At 37.7% G+C, this 17,896-nt stretch overlaps 1 protein-coding gene across 1 annotated transcript in view; it reads left to right on the plus strand.

Moving 5' to 3' along the window:
• Window positions 1–10,140, plus strand: part of HSD17B7 (hydroxysteroid 17-beta dehydrogenase 7) — a 31,307-nt gene extending 21,167 nt beyond the window's left edge. Inside the window, exons 8-9 of the mRNA XM_005677120.3 lie at window positions 3,914–4,012; window positions 8,849–10,140. Coding sequence (XP_005677177.3) covers window positions 3,914–4,012; window positions 8,849–8,950 — 201 coding nt within the window. The 3' untranslated portion in view covers window positions 8,951–10,140. The remainder of the gene's footprint in view (window positions 1–3,913; window positions 4,013–8,848) is intronic.

Here is a 17,896-nt window from a genome sequence, read left to right on the forward strand (position 1 = left end):
ACATTATTTACTTGCCTAAGCCTTTTATTATTAGCTGTAAAATAGGAATTACAGGAGTAAATGAGAGAAGGCTTATTGTAAAGGATTTTGTGTATTTCACCATTTAAGATTTTAAAGAAAACCATCTTAATGAAAATAGTGCAGTGTTGGCATGTGAACTGACAGCTCAATGGAATAAAATAGAAAGTTTAGGATAGGCCCAAAGCATATAGGTGTTTGGTATATTATGATGATGCAGAAAATCAGTGAGGGTAAAGATGGTTTATTCAACAAATGCTGCGAAAAAATAGAATAGTGTCTTTTCTACATACCTTATAGTCAAATAAAATTCTAGGTAAACTGAAAGATTTATGTTTAAAAGTAAGAATGTATAAGTTACTTGGAAAAAATATGGGGACATTTTAAAATAATTAAGAGTGCAGAGGGTTAACTATTCCCAGGAACTCTAAAAAACTGAAAAATTTGAGTAAATGTAAAAAAAAATGACATGACTAAAATTCTCACTATATAGATACTCAAAAGATTTACCACAAAATGGAAGAAAAATACTTGCTACCCATAACATAGATAAAGGTTAAATTTTCTTTTCTTCTTTTTTCATCACAAAGACTATATAGTTTATTTTATTTTATGCATTGGTCATTACCATAAAATGCTTGGCTCTCATTATAAAATCCTGTTAAAAACAAAACAGTACAAAAACGTTTTTGGAGTTTAAAGCATTAGAACTTGATAAGCATATAGCTGATTAACTTCTCACTTCATTGTACAGCAGAAACTAACACACTATTGTAAAGCCATTATGTTTCAATGAAAAATACAATAAGGAAACAAAAAAGATTTTGAGGCCTCCTGTAGGCAAAGAACAAAAGATGTGGCCCTGTTTCACCTACGCTTACAAAGCACATGCTCTTTTTAAAAAAAATTTTTATTGAAGGATAATTGCTTTACAGAATTTTGTTGTTTTCTGTCAAGCATGAATCAGCCATAGGTATATATATATCCCCTCCCTTTTGAACCTCCCTCCCATCTCCCTCCCCATCCCACCCCTCTAGTTTGATACAGAGCCCCTGTTTGAATTTCCTGAGCCATACAGCAAATCCCCATTGGCTATCTATTTTACATATGGTGATATAAGTTTCCATGTTATTCTTTCCATGCATCAGACCCTCTCCTTCCGTCTCCCTATGTCCATAAATCTATTCTCTATGTCTGTTTCTTCATTGCTGCCCTGTAAATAAATTATTAAGAACAATTTTTCTAGATTCTGTATATGTGCATTAGAATACAGTATTTATCTTTCTCTTTCTGACTCACTTTACTGTGTATAATAGTATCTAGGTTCATCCACCTCATCAGAACTGACTCAAATGCATTCCTTTTAATGTCTGAGTAGTAGTCCATTGTGTATATATACTACAACTTCTTTATCCATTCATCTGTTGATGGGCATCTAGATTGCTTCCATGTTCTAGCTATTGTAAATAGTGCTACAATGAACAATGGAATACATGTGTCTTTTCCTCCTCAGGGTTTCCTCAGGATGAATGCCTAGGAGTGGGATTGCTGGGTCATATGGTGGTTTTATTCCTAGTTTTTTAAGGAACCTCCATACTGTCTTCCGTAGTGGCTGTATCAATTTACATTCTCACCAACAAAGCAAGAGCATTCCCTTTTCTCCACACCCTCTCCAACATTTATTGTCTGTAGACTTTATGATGATGGCCATTCTAACTGGTGAAAATCATAAGATACTGATGAAAGAAATCAAAGACGACATAAACAGATGAAGAGATATTCCATGTTCTTGGGTAGGAAGAAGCAATGTTGTGAAAATGACTATACTACCAAATGTGACCTATAGATTCAATGTGATCCCTATCAAATTACCAATGGCATTTTTCACAGGACTAGAACAAAAAATTTCACAATTCATATGGAAACACAGAAGATCTAGAATAGCCAAAGCAGTCTTGAAAAAGAAGACTGGAGCTGGAGGAATCAACCATCCTGACTTCATATTGTGACAAAGCTACAGTCATCAAGACAGTATGGCACTGGCACGAAAGCAGAAATATAGACCAATGGAACAAGATAGGAAGCCCAGAAATAAACCCATGCACCTATGGGCGCCTTATTTTTGACAAAGGAGGCAAGACTATACAATGGGGCAAAGACAGGCTCTTCAGTACATGGTGCTGGGAAGACTGGACAGCTACATGTAAAAGAATGAAATTAGAATACTTCTTAACACCATACACAAAGACAAACTCAAAATAGATTAAAGACCTAAATGTAAGACCAGAAGCTATAAAACTCATAGAGGAAAACATAGGCAGAACACTCGATGACATAATTCAAAGCAAGATCCTCTGTGATCCTAGAGTAACAAAGATAAAAACAAAAGGAAACAAGTGGAACCTGATTAAACTTAAAAGCTTTTGCACAGCAAAGGAAACTATAAGCAAAGTGAAAAGACCCCTCAGAGTGAGAGAAGATAATAGCAAATGAAACAACTGGCAAAGGATTAATTTCCAAAATATACAAGCAGCCCATACAGCTCAATATCAGGAAAACAAATAACCCAATCAAAAAGTGAGAAAAATACCTAAACAGACATTTCTCCAAAGGAGACATACCGATGGCTAACAAACACATGAAAAGATGCTCAACATCGCTCATTATTAGAGAAATGCAAATCAAACCTACAATTTTGATTAACTGTAAATTGCTAAATTTTACTAAAATTTACTAAATTTACTAGTAATTTTACTAAAATTATGAAATTTTCTTAATTGTTAAGGAACATCAACAAATCAAGGAAAACAACCTATTGGAACAATGGGCAGAGGACATGAACAGAGAGTTTTGAAACTTGTAATCATATGAAGAAATGCCTAATCTTAAGAGAAATGCAAATTAAAACTATAATGAAAAACTTTCACCTCTGATTAGCAAAGATTGGAAAGTTAGTGTATTGATGCTATATTGGCAAGGATCTAGGGAAATGAGCACTCTGCTACACTGCTGGAGACTGATAACAGGGCTGTCAAGGGCTCTTTGGCAATATCATTCAATACGATAAATACACATACCTTTAAACCTAGCAATTCCATCTTTGGTATTTATCTAAGATAAATAAGATATCCTCAAACTTACATAGAATGATTTAGCCTCATTCATCACAGTGATGTTTGTAATAGCAAAAACTGGGGAAAACCTCTGTATTAGTTGGAAACTTTATGTAAATTATGGCACATCCTTAGAAGGATGCGACTTTGAAAGAGATTGAAGTTTTCATGTACTGGTTTGAAAGTATCTCTAAGGCCTGTTGTTCAAGTGAAAAATGTAAAGCGTGGAATAGTGTATATTTTGCTTCCATTTGCCTAAGAGAAATGGATGTATTTGTTTTTTTAACCAAATACATTTTCTTTGGAAGAATATACAGAATACTAACATGAGTGCTTGCTTCCAGAGAGAACTGGGTGGCTAGAAAACTGAAAGGGAGGAAGAGTTTTGACTACTATGTACATCTTTTGATTGTTGTACATATACATAGTCATCTATTAATAAAATTAAATATTACATCAGTGACCTGTACTTTGCTGTGGTGTCAGCTGAGTATCCTCTCGGAGTGAGCTCCAGTTCACATGTCCTGAGCTTTAATTTGAGTATTAAAGGAAGAGTCAGTTAAGTATGGGAACTTTTACTTAAAAATTTTCAAAGGATACTATTATGCGGGCTGTTCTACTTTCTTTCTTCAAATTATAGTAGTGGTTCATGCCAGTTAGCTGATGCTATTCAGGAGGGTTGTCAGAATTTGGGGCTCTCTGAAGTGATGATTAAAAATCCCCTGCAGTCTCACTCAGTTGGGCAGAAGAGAAGAGTCATTGACACCCTCCTTCCTTTCCAGGTCTGGCTTTTCCACCAAAAGCCCGAGTCTCTCAATCCTCTGGTGAAATATCTGAGTGCTACCACCGGCTTTGGAAGCAATTATGTGACGTCCAAAAAGGTGACTCTCTTTGCTTTGTTTCATTGAAGAGGTTGATGGTGGGCTGGTCCCTGGGTTCCTGACCACCCTGCCAGCTGCCCAGCTTCTCTTCTGTGAGTCTTCCCTCTCTGCCATCACACTGGCCTAATTTCATTTCTTTCTGCTCTCTCTTGCCTTTCAGCTTGGCACACCTTTTCTCCACCTCAACTGCTTTTACTTGTCTTTTTTTCCAATTCATTCCTACCATTTATTCTTAAGATCTCAGCTTTTATGTGACCTTTTACATAGAGTCAGGTGCTTCCATGCTAGATTTTTTTGACCTCCTATGCAGGTCAGGAAGCAACAGTTAGAAATGGACATGGAACAACAGACTGGTTCCAAATAGGAAAAGGAGTATGTCAAGGCTATATATTGTCACCCTGCTTATTTAACTTATATGCAGAGTACATCATGTGAAATTTGGGCTGGAAGAAGCACAAGCTGGAATCAAGATTGCCGGGAGAAATACCAATAACCTCAGATATGCAGATGACACCACCCTTATGGCAGAAAGTGAAGAGGAACTAAAAAGCCTCTTGATGAAAGTGAAAGAGGAGAGTGAAAAAGTTGGTTTAAAGCTCAACATTCAGAAAACTAAGATCATGGCATCTGGTCCCATCACTTCATGGGAAATAGATGGGGAAACAATGGAAACAGTGTCAAACTTTATTTTTGGGGGTTCCCAAATCACTGCAGATGGTGATTGCAGCCATGAAATTAAAAGACGCTTATTCCTTGGAAGGAAAGTTATGACTAACCTAGATAGCATATTTAAAGGCAGAGACCTTATTTTGCCAAAAAAGGTCCATCTAGTCAAGGCTATGGTTTTTCCAATGGTCATGTATGGATGTGAGAGTTGGACTGTGAAGAAAGCTGAGCACTGAAGCATTGATGCTTTTGAACTGTGGTGTTGGAGAAGACTCTTGAGAGTCCCTTGGACTGCAAGGAGATCCAACCAGTCCATTCTGAAGTGTGTATTATTATAATCTACATTTTACAGATAAGAAAATGGAGGCACAGTAAGCTTCAGGAAAAAAAAAAATAAAGGAGATCAGTCATGGGTGTTCTTTGGAAGAAATGATGCTAAAGCTGACACTCCAATACTTTGGCCACCTCATGTGAAAAGTTGACTCATTGGAAAAGACTCTGATGCTGGGAGGGATTGAGGGCAGGAGGAGAAGGGGATGACAGAGGATGAGATGGCTGGATGGCATCACCGACTCAATGGACGTGAGTTTGAGTGAACTCCAGGAGTTAGTGATGGACAGGGAGGCCTGGCATGCTGCGAATCATGGGGTTGCAAAGAGTCGGACACGACTGAGCGACTGTACTGAACTGAACTGAATGCCAGTTCTGTGTAGAACTCATACAGCAGTGGGCTCCTTGCTCCAAGGTTAAGCTCTGTGAAGAGGGGAATCACACCCGCTTTCCTTGCAAGTTCCCTTGCACGTTCCCTTGCACATGGCACATGCTCAAGAAATGTGACACAAGTTGAATGAAATATAAAGCATCTTACGATTGAAGTTAGCTTCCCTTTGTGTTTCACTGACAATTATTAGCTTTAATAGTTTGGTATTTGAAGAGGCAGGGGACAGAGTTTGGAAAAATGGGTGCTGTGTTTTGTAGACTCTGTTATCTAAAATGAAATTAAATATAGTTACATAGTAGAAAATGAAAAAAGTTGTCGTGACCCCCATAAGGATCAATTTTGTTTTATTTTTGTCATGAATAAGGTTTATTTCAGCCTCCCATTTTTCACTGCCTAGCTTATTGTGAGGAGGCAATGGCATAAAATAAAATTCAGTTCAGTTTAGTCACTCAGTCGTGTCCAGCTCTTTGCAACCCTATGGACTGCAGTATGCCAGGCTTCCCTGTCCATCACCAACTTCCAGAGCTTACTCAAACTCATGTCCATTGAGTCGGTGATGCTATCCAACCATCTCATCCTCTGTCGTTCCCTTCTCCTCCTGCCTTCAATCATTCCCAGCATCAGAATCTTTCCAAATGAATCAGTTCTTTGCATCAGGTGGTCAAAGTATTGGAGTTTCAGCTTTAGCATCAGTCTTTCCAATGAATATTCAGGACTGATTTCCTTTAGGATGGATGGTTTGATCTCTTTGCAGTCCAAGGGACTCCCAAGAGTCTTCTCCAATACCGCAGTGCAAAGGCATCAGTTCTTTGGCATTCAGTTTTCTTTATAGTCCAACTCTCACATCCATACATGACTATTGGAAGAACCAAAGCTTTGACTAGATGGAGCTTTGTTGGCGAAGCAATGTTTCTGCTTTTTAATATGCTGTCTGGGTTGGTCATATCTTTTCTTTCAAGAGCAATCATCTTTTAATTTCATGGCTGCAGTCACCATCTGCAGTAATTTTGGAACCCAAGAAAATAAAGTCTGTCACTGTTTCCATTGTTTCCCCATCTATTTGCCCCGAAGTGATGGGACCAGATGCCATGATCTAATTTTCTCAATGTTGAGTTTTAAGCCAATTTTATCACTTTCCTCTTTCACTTTCATCAAGAGGCTCTTTAGATTTTCTTTGCTTTCTGCCATAAGGGTGGTGTCATCTGCATATCAGAGGTTCCTTATATTTCTCCCAGCAATCTTGATTCCAGTTTGTGCTTCATCCAGTCCAGCATTTCTCATGATGTACTCTGCATATAAGTTAAATAAGCAGGGTGACAGTATACAGCCTTGACGTACTCCTTTTCCTATTTGGAACCAGTCTGTTGTTCCATGTCCAGTTCTAACTGTTGCTTCCTGATGTGCATATAGGTTTCTCAAGAGGCGGGTCAGGTGGTCTGGTATTCCCATCTCTTTCAGAATGTTCCACAGTTCATTGTGATCCACACAGTCAAAGGCTTTGGCATAGTCAATAAAGCAGAAATAGATGTTTTTCTGGAACTCTCTTACTTTTTTGATGATCTAGTGGATGTTGACAATTTGATCTCTGGTTCCTCTGCCTTTTCTAAAACCAGCTTGAACATCTGAAAGTTCACGTTTCACACACTGTTGAAGCCTGGCTTGGAGAATTGTGAGCATTGCTTTGCTAGCATGTGAGATGAGTGCAATTGTGTGGCAGTTTGAACATTGTTTGGCATTGCCTTTCTTTGGGATTGGAATGAAAACTGACCTTTTCCAGTCCTGTGGCCACAGTTGAGTTTTCCAGATTTGCTGGAAAATTAGATTGAAGCAAATAAGTCAGCTAAGGCAGAGTCATAATTGACAGTGATTTTGCCTATATGTCAGTAGCTTGAGGTCAAAGGGAACCATGCTCTCCACTTCCCATAGTATCTGTTTACTGAAAATGAACCTAAGAACTGCCAGTGTTTTCCAAACTATATGTGAGATACTAGTACCTTAAGATTTGCGAAAAGCAATTTGTCATCCAAGTAAGTCTGAGAAATGCTCCATATTATATTCCCCACCTTTCAGAGACCCACACAGTGCACATTATGCCAGCAAAGGCTTTGAGAAGTTGATACAGTTAGGAAATAACGCCTGACATGTTTCTTCCTGCTGTTTCTAAGTTGTTTTTGACTGCATGACGTTTTCTTTTCTTTTTAAAATTTAAGAATGTGTAACAACGTCCCAAGAAATTCTTTGGGAAGTCTATGCTGTGTGCTCAGTTGCTTCAGTCATGTCCAACTCTTTGAGACCCTGGACTGTAGCCCGCCAGGCTCCTCTGTCCATGGGATTCTCCAGGCAGCAATACTGGAGTGGGTTGCGATTTCCTTCTCCAGGTGATCTTCCTGACCCAGGGATTGAACCAGCATTGCTTGCGTCTTCTGCATTGGCAGACATGTCCTTTACCACTAGCACCACCTGGGAAGCCACCTTGGGAACTCTATTGTAAATGAATAAGCTTACTTTTAGGTCCTCAGAATTTGTTTGAACTTACATCTATTGATCTCAAAGGAATGGCTGATTTACCAAGGGGATAAAATGTTTAATTCCATAAACCAAAGGACTATATTAGCATTTCTTAGAAATGCATTACCGTATGTTTTTAACCTTCGATTATTTTTAGGGAGTCAGCTTTCTGCTGTTTAAAGATTGGGTTGAATTAAAGAGAGCTGTAATTCCTTTTCCAGTTACAACATGAAAAAAATGCTAACATGATTGAATGTAATGTTTTTCCAAAATGTTTTAAAGTTTTCTTAAATTTATAGCCTTTTAGCTTTGGGGGCTGGAAGTTTGCTTTGCATACAATGTATCAGTTAAAATTAATTTTCTCCATAAAACAGAAGAATGTAAAGCAAAGTGGATAAAGCAAGATAAAAGCTAATATTTCTTGCATGTAAAGCAGTTTGGAGAATGGCAGCTTTGGGCTGGCCTGGCAGCTTTGCAGATTGTCAGGTATCCAGGTTCCCTCTGTCATTCCTGAGGTATGGCCCTCATTCTTATGGTTCAGGAGAGCAGTGTGAAGAAGGGAGAAAGAAAGGGGTGCCTCATTACCTTTAAAGAGAGTCTTGGGTAGTACCACACACTTCTAGAATTTAGTCCATGGTACCATTAGCTTCAGTGAAGGCTGGAGACTTAGTCTTTCATCTGTAGGGCAGGGAGTTCAGCTAAGATCAGAGCTCTTTTACTAAAGAAGTTACTTACTAGGAGGTAAGTATCAGTTGTGAAAAAAAAAAAAAAAAAAAAAGAAAAGACTCTTAACATTCCCCACATGGCTTCCACTGCAGCTTTCCCACTGGGCCTTTTTTGGATTCTCTTTCTTGTTAGTTAAATGGATTCCTTTTATTCAAATACTGTTTTTTTTTTTTTTTTTTTCCTTTCTAGTCATGCCTATCTTGCTTCTTTTCCAGATGGACCTAGATGAAGACACTGCTGAAAAATTTTACCAAAAGTTACTGAAACTTGAAAAGCAGATTAGGGTCACCATTCAAAAAACCAATAACCGGAACTGAAAATGATGCTCTCTGAAACATATTGTGCCTTTTGTGGATTCTGGAGTGTGTGGGTTTTTCCTGAGTTGGACCATGTGCATTTGTGGTAAAAAGTGATTTCTGATGATCTCTTCATTGCAGAATCACCTCTATGATTATGTTTGTGTGTGCATGTGAGAAAAGAATATCTGATATTTTATCAAAGTCATGCTAGAGTCACCCAACTGAGTATCTGTTTGCTAACGAGAGCACAAGCTCTACTTCATGGGATGAGGTGTTGACTTGAATAATTATGACACAGACACACTGATTTTCCTTTTCACCTGTCCCAGAAGGAGGAAGCACTACTCATTTTCTGAGTAGCAATCTTAGCCTTGTTCCTCACAAGTAGTTTTCCTAGGTCTTGTACTTATTTCTTCCTCCACATGCCACATTTAAAAATCCTAATACAGATGCCCATGTAATTAATCATCATAGTAACAAAAGTATATGTATTTGGGCCACTTGAATTATTTTCCCTTTATTTGCAAAATATCTTTTATTGATATTGAGATAGTCCATGTTAATAGTGGGCCTGACCTTCACCACAGTTTACAAATTTATTACTGACCAACTTGTTTTCATGACATATTTTAGTGGATGAAATCCTGCACCAAAAATGATTTACTCAAATTGTTTCAGTGAATTTACTCAGGTTTTTCAATTAAATAATTACTGGTGGAATGTCTCAGTATTAGTAGTGGTCGTAAGTGGTTAGGACTAGTTTGCCTGATGTCAAGACAAAATGCTAAAATGCCTAGGTGTTTCAACCAATATCTGGAATATTAGAGTAATATTTTAAATGAGTTAATATGAAAAATTACATGTACCTGTAATGTCTATATGTTTTAATGTGTGGAATTTTGGTTATTCTTTCTCTAAGTTTGTTGCTAAAGATATTTTTAATAACTTTAAACATACATGAAAATGAGAGCTGACCAATCTCCATTCTCTTTGAAAAAGAAGGGTGAAGTTAGAGAGCTGAAAGCACAGAGCTGGTTTTCATTCCTGTGTTTACTCACTGTTAATTGGAAAGATGGACTTTATTGTGGATCTCAAGCTTTTTGTCTGTGAAGTGGAATACTTATCTTCCTGTGTTCTCTGTTCATGGATATGAAGTGAGAATTAAATGCAGTAATATATGTGAATGAATAAAGAGCATTTTTTGAGAACGATGACTACACAGTAGTTTTTAGAGACTAATAAGGGGCACTGAGTGACCACATGCTATCTGACTGAGAGTGGTCTCTGTTTCTGGAATTTTTTTTTTTTTTAATTATAGTTGATTTACAGTGTTTCCAGGCATACAGCAAAGTGATTCAGTTATATTCACTTTTGCAGATTCTTTTCCACCATAGAGAGTTATAAGTTACTGAATATATAGTTCCCTGTACTATATAGTAGATCCTTGTTTTATTTATTTGTAGTCTGTATCTGTTGTTTATTTGTAGTGCATCTGTTACTCTCAAACTGCTAATTTAAATTCCCCTCCCTGACTATCCCCTTACTTACCCCTAAGTTTGTTTCCTATCTCTGTGGATCTATTTATATGTTTTAAATAAGTTCATTGTATCATATTTTTAGATTACACATATAAGTGCTATCATGCGATATTTGTCTTTTCTCTGTCTGACTTATTTCACTCATGACAATCTCTAGGTCCATCCATGTTGCTGCAAATGGCATTATTTCATTCTTTTTAATGGCTGAGTAGTAGTCAGCTGAGCTCAGGAGTAGCTGAGCATTTTTATATACCACATCTTTATCCATTCACCTGTCAGGGGACGTTTGGGTAGCTTTGATGTTTTGGCTAATGGTGCTATTGTTAGCACAGGGGTGCATGTATCTTTTCCAGTTAGCTCTCATGCTCCAGATATATGCCCAGGAGTGGGATTGCTGGTGTTGTGTTTAGTCTCTCAGTCGTGTCCAACTCTTTGCAACCCTGTGGACTGGACCCACCAGCTGCTCTGTGGGATTTCTCAGGTGAGAATATTGAAGTGGGTTGCCATTTCCTCCTCCAGGGGATCTTTCCAACCCAGGAATCAAACCATGTCTCCTGTGTCTCCTGCCTTGCAGGTGGATTCTTTACCCATTGAGCTATCAGGAAAGCCTAGGATTGCTGGATCATATGGTAACTATTTTTCGTTTTTTTTAAAGTAACCTGCATACTCTTCTCCATAGGGGCTGTCCCAGTTTACATTCCCACTAATAGCATAGGAGGATTCCATTTTTTCCACACCCTCTCCAGCATTTACTATTTGTACATTTTTTTTTTTCATTTTTTAAAATAAAAATTTATTTTAATTGGAGGTTAATTACTTTCCAATATTGTATTGGTTTTGCCATACATCAACATGAATCTGCCACAGGTATACACGTTTCCCCATCCTGAACCCCCCTCCCTCCTCCCTCCCCATACCATCCCTCTGGGTTGTTCCAGTCCACCAGCTCCAAGCATCCAGTATCATGCATCGAACCTGGACTGGTGATTCATTTCATATATGATATTATACATGTTTCAATGCCATTCTCCCAAACATCCCACCCTCTCCCTCCCCCACAGAGTCCAAAAGACTGTTCTATACGTCTGTGTCTCTTTTGCTGTCTCACATACAGGGTTATCATGATCATCTTTCTAAATTCCATATATATGCATTAGTATACTGTATTGGTGTTTCTCTTTCTGGCTTACTTCACTCTGTATAATAGGCTCCAGTTTCATCAACCTCATTAGAACGGATTCAAATGTATTCTTTTTAATGGCTGAGTAATACTCCATTGTGTATATGTACCACAGCTTTCTTATCCATTCGTCTGCTCATGGGCATCTAGGTTGCTTCCATGTCCTGGCTATTATAAACAGTGCTGCGATGAACATTGGGGTACACATGTCTCTTTCAATTCTGGTTTCCTTGGTGTGTATGCCCAGCAGTGGGATTGCTGGGTCATATGGCAGTTCTATTTCCGTTTTTTTAAGGAATGTCCACGCTGTTCTCCATAGTGGCTGTACTAGTTTGCATTCCCACCAACAGTGTAAGAGGGTTCCCTTTTCTCCACACCCTCTCAAGCTTTTATTGCTTGTAGACTTTTGCATCGCAGCCATTCTGGCAGGCGTGAGATGGTACCTCATTGTGGTTTTGATTTGCATTTCTCTGATAATGAGTGATATTGAGCATATTTTCATGTGCTTGCTAGCCATCTGTATGTCTTCTTTGGAGAAATGTCTGTTTAGTTCTTTGGCCCATTTTTTGATTGGGTCGTTTATTTTTCTGGAGTTAAGGTGCAGGAGTTGCTTGTATATTTTTGAGATTAATTCTTTGTCAGTTGCTTCATTTGCTATTATTTTCTTCCATTCTGAAGGCTGTCTTTTCACCTTGCTTAGAGTTTCATTTGTTGTTCAGAAGCTTTTAAGTTTAATTAGGCCCCATTTGTTTATTTTTTATTTTATTTCCAATATTCTGGGAGGTGGGTCATAGAGGATCTTGCTGTGATTTATGTCAGAGAGTGTTTAGCCTATGTTCTCCTCTAGGAGTTCTATAGTTTCTGGTCTTATGTTTAGATCTTTAATCCATTTTGAGTTTATTTTTGTGTATGGTGTTAGAAAGTGTTCTAGTTTCATTCTTTTACAAGTGGATGACCAGTTTTCCCAGCACCACTTGTTAAAGAGATTGTCTTTTCTCCATTGTATATTCTTGCCTCCTTTGTCAAAGATAAGGTGTCCATATGTGTGTGGATTTATCTCTGGGCTTTCTATTTTGTTCCATTGATCTATATTCCTGTCTTTGTGCCAGTACCATACTGTCTTGATGACTGTGGTTTTATAGTAGAGCCTGAAGTCAGTCAGGTTGATTCCTCCAGTTCCATTCTTCTTTCTCAAGATTGCTTTGGCTATTTGAGGTTTTTTGTATTTCCATACAAATCGTGAAATTATTTGTTCCAGCCTTGTGAAAAATACCGTTGGTAGCTTGATAGGGGTTGCATTGAATCTGCAGATTTCTTTGAGTAGTATACTCGTTTTCACTATATTGATTGTTCTGATCAACGAATATGGTATATTTCTCCATCTATTAGTGTCCTCTTTGATTTCTTTCACCAATGTTTTATAGTTTTCTATATGTAGGTCTTTAGTTTCTTTAGGTAGATATATTCATAAGTATTTTATTCTTTTCATTGCTGTGGTGAATGGAATTGTTTCCTTAATTTCTCTTTCTGTTTTCTCATTATTAGTGTATAGGAATGCAAGGGATTTCTGTGTGTTGATTTTATATCATGCAACTTTACTCTATTCTTTGATTAGCTCTAGTAATTTTCTGGTGGAGCCTTTAGGGTTTTCTATGTAGAGGATCATGTCATCTGCAAACAGTGAGAGTTTTACTTCTTCTTTTCCAGTTTGGATTCCTTTCATTTCTTTTTCTGCTCTGATTGCTGTGGCCAAAGTTCCAAAACTATCTTGAATAGTAGCGGTGAAAGTGGGCACCCTTGTCTTGTTCCTGACTTTAGGGGAAATGCTTTCAATTTTTCACCATTGAGGATAATGTTTGCTGTGGGTTTGTCATATATAGCTTTTATTATGTTGAGGTATGTTCCTTCTATTCCTGCTTTCTGGAGAGTTTTTATCATAAATGGATGTTGAATTTTGTCAAAGGCTTTCCCTCTTCATCTATTGAGATAATCATATGGCTTTTATTTTTCAATTTGTTAATGTGGTGTACTACATTGATTGATTTGTGGACATTGAAGAATCCTTGCATCCCTGGCATAAAGCCCACTTGGTCATGGTGTATGATCTTTTTAATGTGTTGTTGGATTTTGATTGCTAAAATTTTGTTAAGGATTTTTGCATCTATGTTCATCAGTGATATTGGCCTGTAGTTTTCTTTTTTTGTGGCATCTTTGTCAGGTTTTGGTATTAGGGTGATGGTGGCCTCATAGAATGAGTTTGGAAGTTTACCTTCCTCTGCAATTTTCTGGAAGAGTTTGAGTAGGATAGGTGTTAGCTCTTCTTGAAATTTTTGGTAGAATTCAGCTGTGAAGCCGTCTGGACCTAGGCTTTTGTTTGCTGGAAGATTTCTGATTGCAGTTTCAATTTCCATGCTTGTGATGGGTCTGTTAAGATTTTCTTTTTCTTCCTGGTTCAGTTTTGGAAAGTTGTACTTTTCTGAGAATTTTTCCATTTCTTCCACGTTGTCCATTTTATTGGCATATGGTTACTGATAGTAGTCTCTTCTGATCCTTTGTATTTCTGTGTTGTCTGTTGTGATCTCTCCATTTTCATTTCTAACTTTATTGATTTTATTTTTCTCCCTTTGTTTCTTGATGAGTCTGGCTAATAATTTGTCAATTTTATTTATCCTTTCAAAGAACCAGCTTTTTGCTTTGTTGATTTTTGCTATGGTCTCTTGTTTCTTTTGCATTTATTTCTGCCCTAATTTTTAAGATTTCTTTCCTTCTACTAACCCTGGGGTTCTCCATTTCTTCCTTTTCTAGTTGCTTTAGGTGTAGAGTTAGGTTATTTATTTGACTTTTTTCTTGTTTCTTGAGGTATGCCTGTATTGCTATGAAATTTCCTCTTAGCGCTGCTTTTATAGTGTCCCACAGGTTTTGGGTTGTTGTGTTTTCATTTTCATTAGTTTCTATGCATATTTTGATTTCTTTTTTGATTTCTTCTGTGATTTGTTGCTTCTTCAGCAGTGTGTTGTTCAGCCTGCATATGTTGGAATTTTTAATAGTTTTTCTCCTGTAATTGAGATCTAATCTTACTGCATTGTGGTCAGAAAAGATGCTTGAAATGATTCCAATTTTTTTGAATTTACCAAATCCTGGAGAAGGTTCCTTGTGCGCTTGAGAAAAAGGTGAAATTCATTGTTTGGGGCGAAATGTCCTATAAATATCAATTAGGTCTAACTGGTCTCTGGTATCATTTAAAGTTTGTGTTTCCTTGTTTTCTGTTTAGTTGATCTATCCATAGGTGTGAGTGGGGTATTAAAGTCTCCCACTATTATTGTGTTATTGTTAATTTCCCCTTTCATACTTATTAGCATTTGTCTTACATATTGCGGTGCTCCTATATTGGGTGTATATATATTTATAATTGTTATATCTTCTTCTTGGATTGATCCTTTGATCATTATTTAGTATCCTTCTTTGTCTCTTTTCACAGCCTTTGTTTTAAAGTCTATTTTATCTGATATGAGTATTGCTACTCCTGCTTACTTTTGGTCTCTGTTTGCATGGAATACATTTTCAGCCCTTCACTTTCAGTCTGTATGTGTCCCTTGTTTTGAGGTGGGTGTCTTGTAGACAACATATATAAGGGTCTTGTTTTTGTATCCATTCAGCCAGTCTTTGTCTTTTGGTTGGGGTATTCAACCCATTTACGTTTAAGGTAATTATTGATAAGTATGATCCCATTGCGGTTTCCTTCATTGTTTTGGATTTGAGTTTATACACCCTTTTTGTGTTTCCTGTCTAGAGAATATCCTTTAGCATTTGTTGGAGAGCTGGTTTGGTGGTGCTGATTTCTCTCAGCTTTTGCTTGTCTGTAAAGCTTTTGATTTCTCCTTCATATTTGAATGAGATCCTTGCTGGGTACAGTAATCTGGGCTCTAGGTTATTTTCTTTCATCACTCTAAGTATGTCTTGCCATTCCCTTGTGGCCTGAAGAGTTTCTGTTGAAAGATCAGCTGTTATCCTTATGGGAATCCCCTTGTGTGTTAGTTGTTGTTTTTCCCTTGCTGCTTTTAATATTTGTTCTTTGTGTTTGATCTTTGTTAAGTTGATTAATATGTGTCTTGGGGTGTTTTGCCTTGGGTTTATCCTGTTTGGGACTCTCTGGGTTTCTTGGACTTGGGTGATTATTTCCTTCCCCATTTTAGGGAAGTTTTCAACTATTATCTCAAGTATTTTCTCATGGTCTTTCTTGTTGTCTGCTGCTTCTGGGACTCCTATGATTTGAATGTTGGGGCATTTAACACTGTCCTGGAGGTCTCTGAGATTGTCCTCATTTCTTTAATTCGTTTTTCTTTTTTCCTCTCTGATTCGTTTATTTCTACCATTCTATCTTCTACTTCACTAATCCTATCTTCTGCCTCTGTTATTCTACTATTTGTTCCCTCCAGAGTGTTTTTGATCTCATTTATTGCATTATTCATTATATATTGACTCTTTTTTATTTCTTCTAGGTCCTTGTTAAGCCTTTCTTGCATTTTCTCAATCCTTGTCTCCAGGCCATTTATCTGTGATTCCATTTTGATTTCAAGATTTTGGATCATTTTCACTATCATTATTTGGAATTCTTTATCAGGTAGATTCCCTATCTCTTCCTCTTTTGTTTGGTTTGTTGGGCATTTCTCCTGTTCCTTTACCTGCTGGGTATTCTTCTGTCTCTTTATCTTGTTTATATTGCTGTCTTTGGGGTGGCCTTTCTGTATTCTGGCAATTTGTGGAGTTCTTTTTATTGTGGAGTTTCCTCACTGTGCGTGGGGTTGTACAGGTGGCTTGTCAAGGTTTCTTGGTTAGGGAAGCTTATGTTGGTGTTCTGGTGGGTGGAGCTGGATTTCTTCTCTATGGAGTGCAATGAAGCATCCAGTAATGAGTTATGAGATGTCAGTGGTTTTGGAGTAACTTTGGGCAGCCTGTATGTTAGAGCTCAGGGCTGTGTTCCTGTGTTGCTGGAGAATTTTTGTGGTATGTCTTACTCTGGAACTTGTTGGCCATTGTGTGGTGCTTGGTTTCAGTGTAGGTATGGAGGCCTTTGATGAGCTCCTGTCAATTGATGTTCCCTAGAGTCAGGAGTTTGCTGGTGTTCTCAGGGTTTGGACTTAAGCCTCCTGCTTCTGGTTTTCTGTCTTATTTTTACAGTAGCCTCAAGACTTCTTCATCTATACAGCACCATTGATAAAACATCTAGGTTAAAGATGTAAAGTTTCTCCACAGTGAGGGACACCCAGAGAGGTTCACAGAGTTACATGGAGAAGCGAAGAGGGAGGAGGGAGTTAGAGGTGACCTGAATGAGATGAGGTGGAATCAATAGAGAAGAGACCAGGCTAGCCAGTAATCACTTCCTTATGTGCACTCCACAACTGGACTGCTCAGAGATGTTCATGGAGTTATACAGAGAAGAGAAGAGGGAGGAAGGAGACAGAGGTGGCCAGGAGGATAAAAGAGGGGAATCAAAAGGAGAGAGACAAATTCAGCCAGTAATCAGTTCCCTAAGTGTTCTCCACCATCTGGAACACACAGAGATTCACAGAGTTGGGTAGAGAAGAGATGGGTAGGGAGGAGACAGAGGTGACCTGTTGGAGAAAAAGGAGAGTCCAAAGGGGGAGAGGGCCGTCAAGCCAGTAATCTCACTCCCAAGTAAAAATGGGTACTGAAGGTTGGGTTCTTAAAGATACAAATTTGATAACAAATACCAAAAAGCAAAGATTAAAAATCTTGAGTAGAGTTTGGAATTTTGAAAATACAGTATTAAAGGAAAGAAAAAAAAGAGAAAAAAAAACAAGGTCACAAAAATTATTCTATATATATATATATATATATATATGAAGTTTGCTTTTAAAAATAGGTTCTTTTGTTTTGCAAAGTAATAGTAGGATATAAAAGTGAAAATTAAAGGAGTAATAGAGGACTTAAACATTTTAAAAAATTAAAAAGAAAAGAATGATCGTAAAAATAGATCTAGGACTTTCTCTGCTGGTGTTGTGGGTATTGTGGGGTCAGTTCATTTTTGGATTGTTCCTTGGTCCAGCTTATATTTCTCAAGAGCTATAGGCCCCTTCCTATGTAGTCAATACTAATGACAGGGTTTTAATCTATTGCACCTGTCACTTCCAAGGTGGTTCCCTCTGTTTTAGCTTCTTCTGTTTGCTGGTCTCTTCAGTGTCTGATTTCGGCCCTGATACAAAGGGGACAGTGGTGGACACTTTT

Source organism: Capra hircus, chromosome 3 (assembly GCF_001704415.2).
Source record: "Capra hircus breed San Clemente chromosome 3, ASM170441v1, whole genome shotgun sequence".
In the NCBI taxonomy this organism is placed as follows: domain Eukaryota; kingdom Metazoa; phylum Chordata; class Mammalia; order Artiodactyla; family Bovidae; genus Capra; species Capra hircus.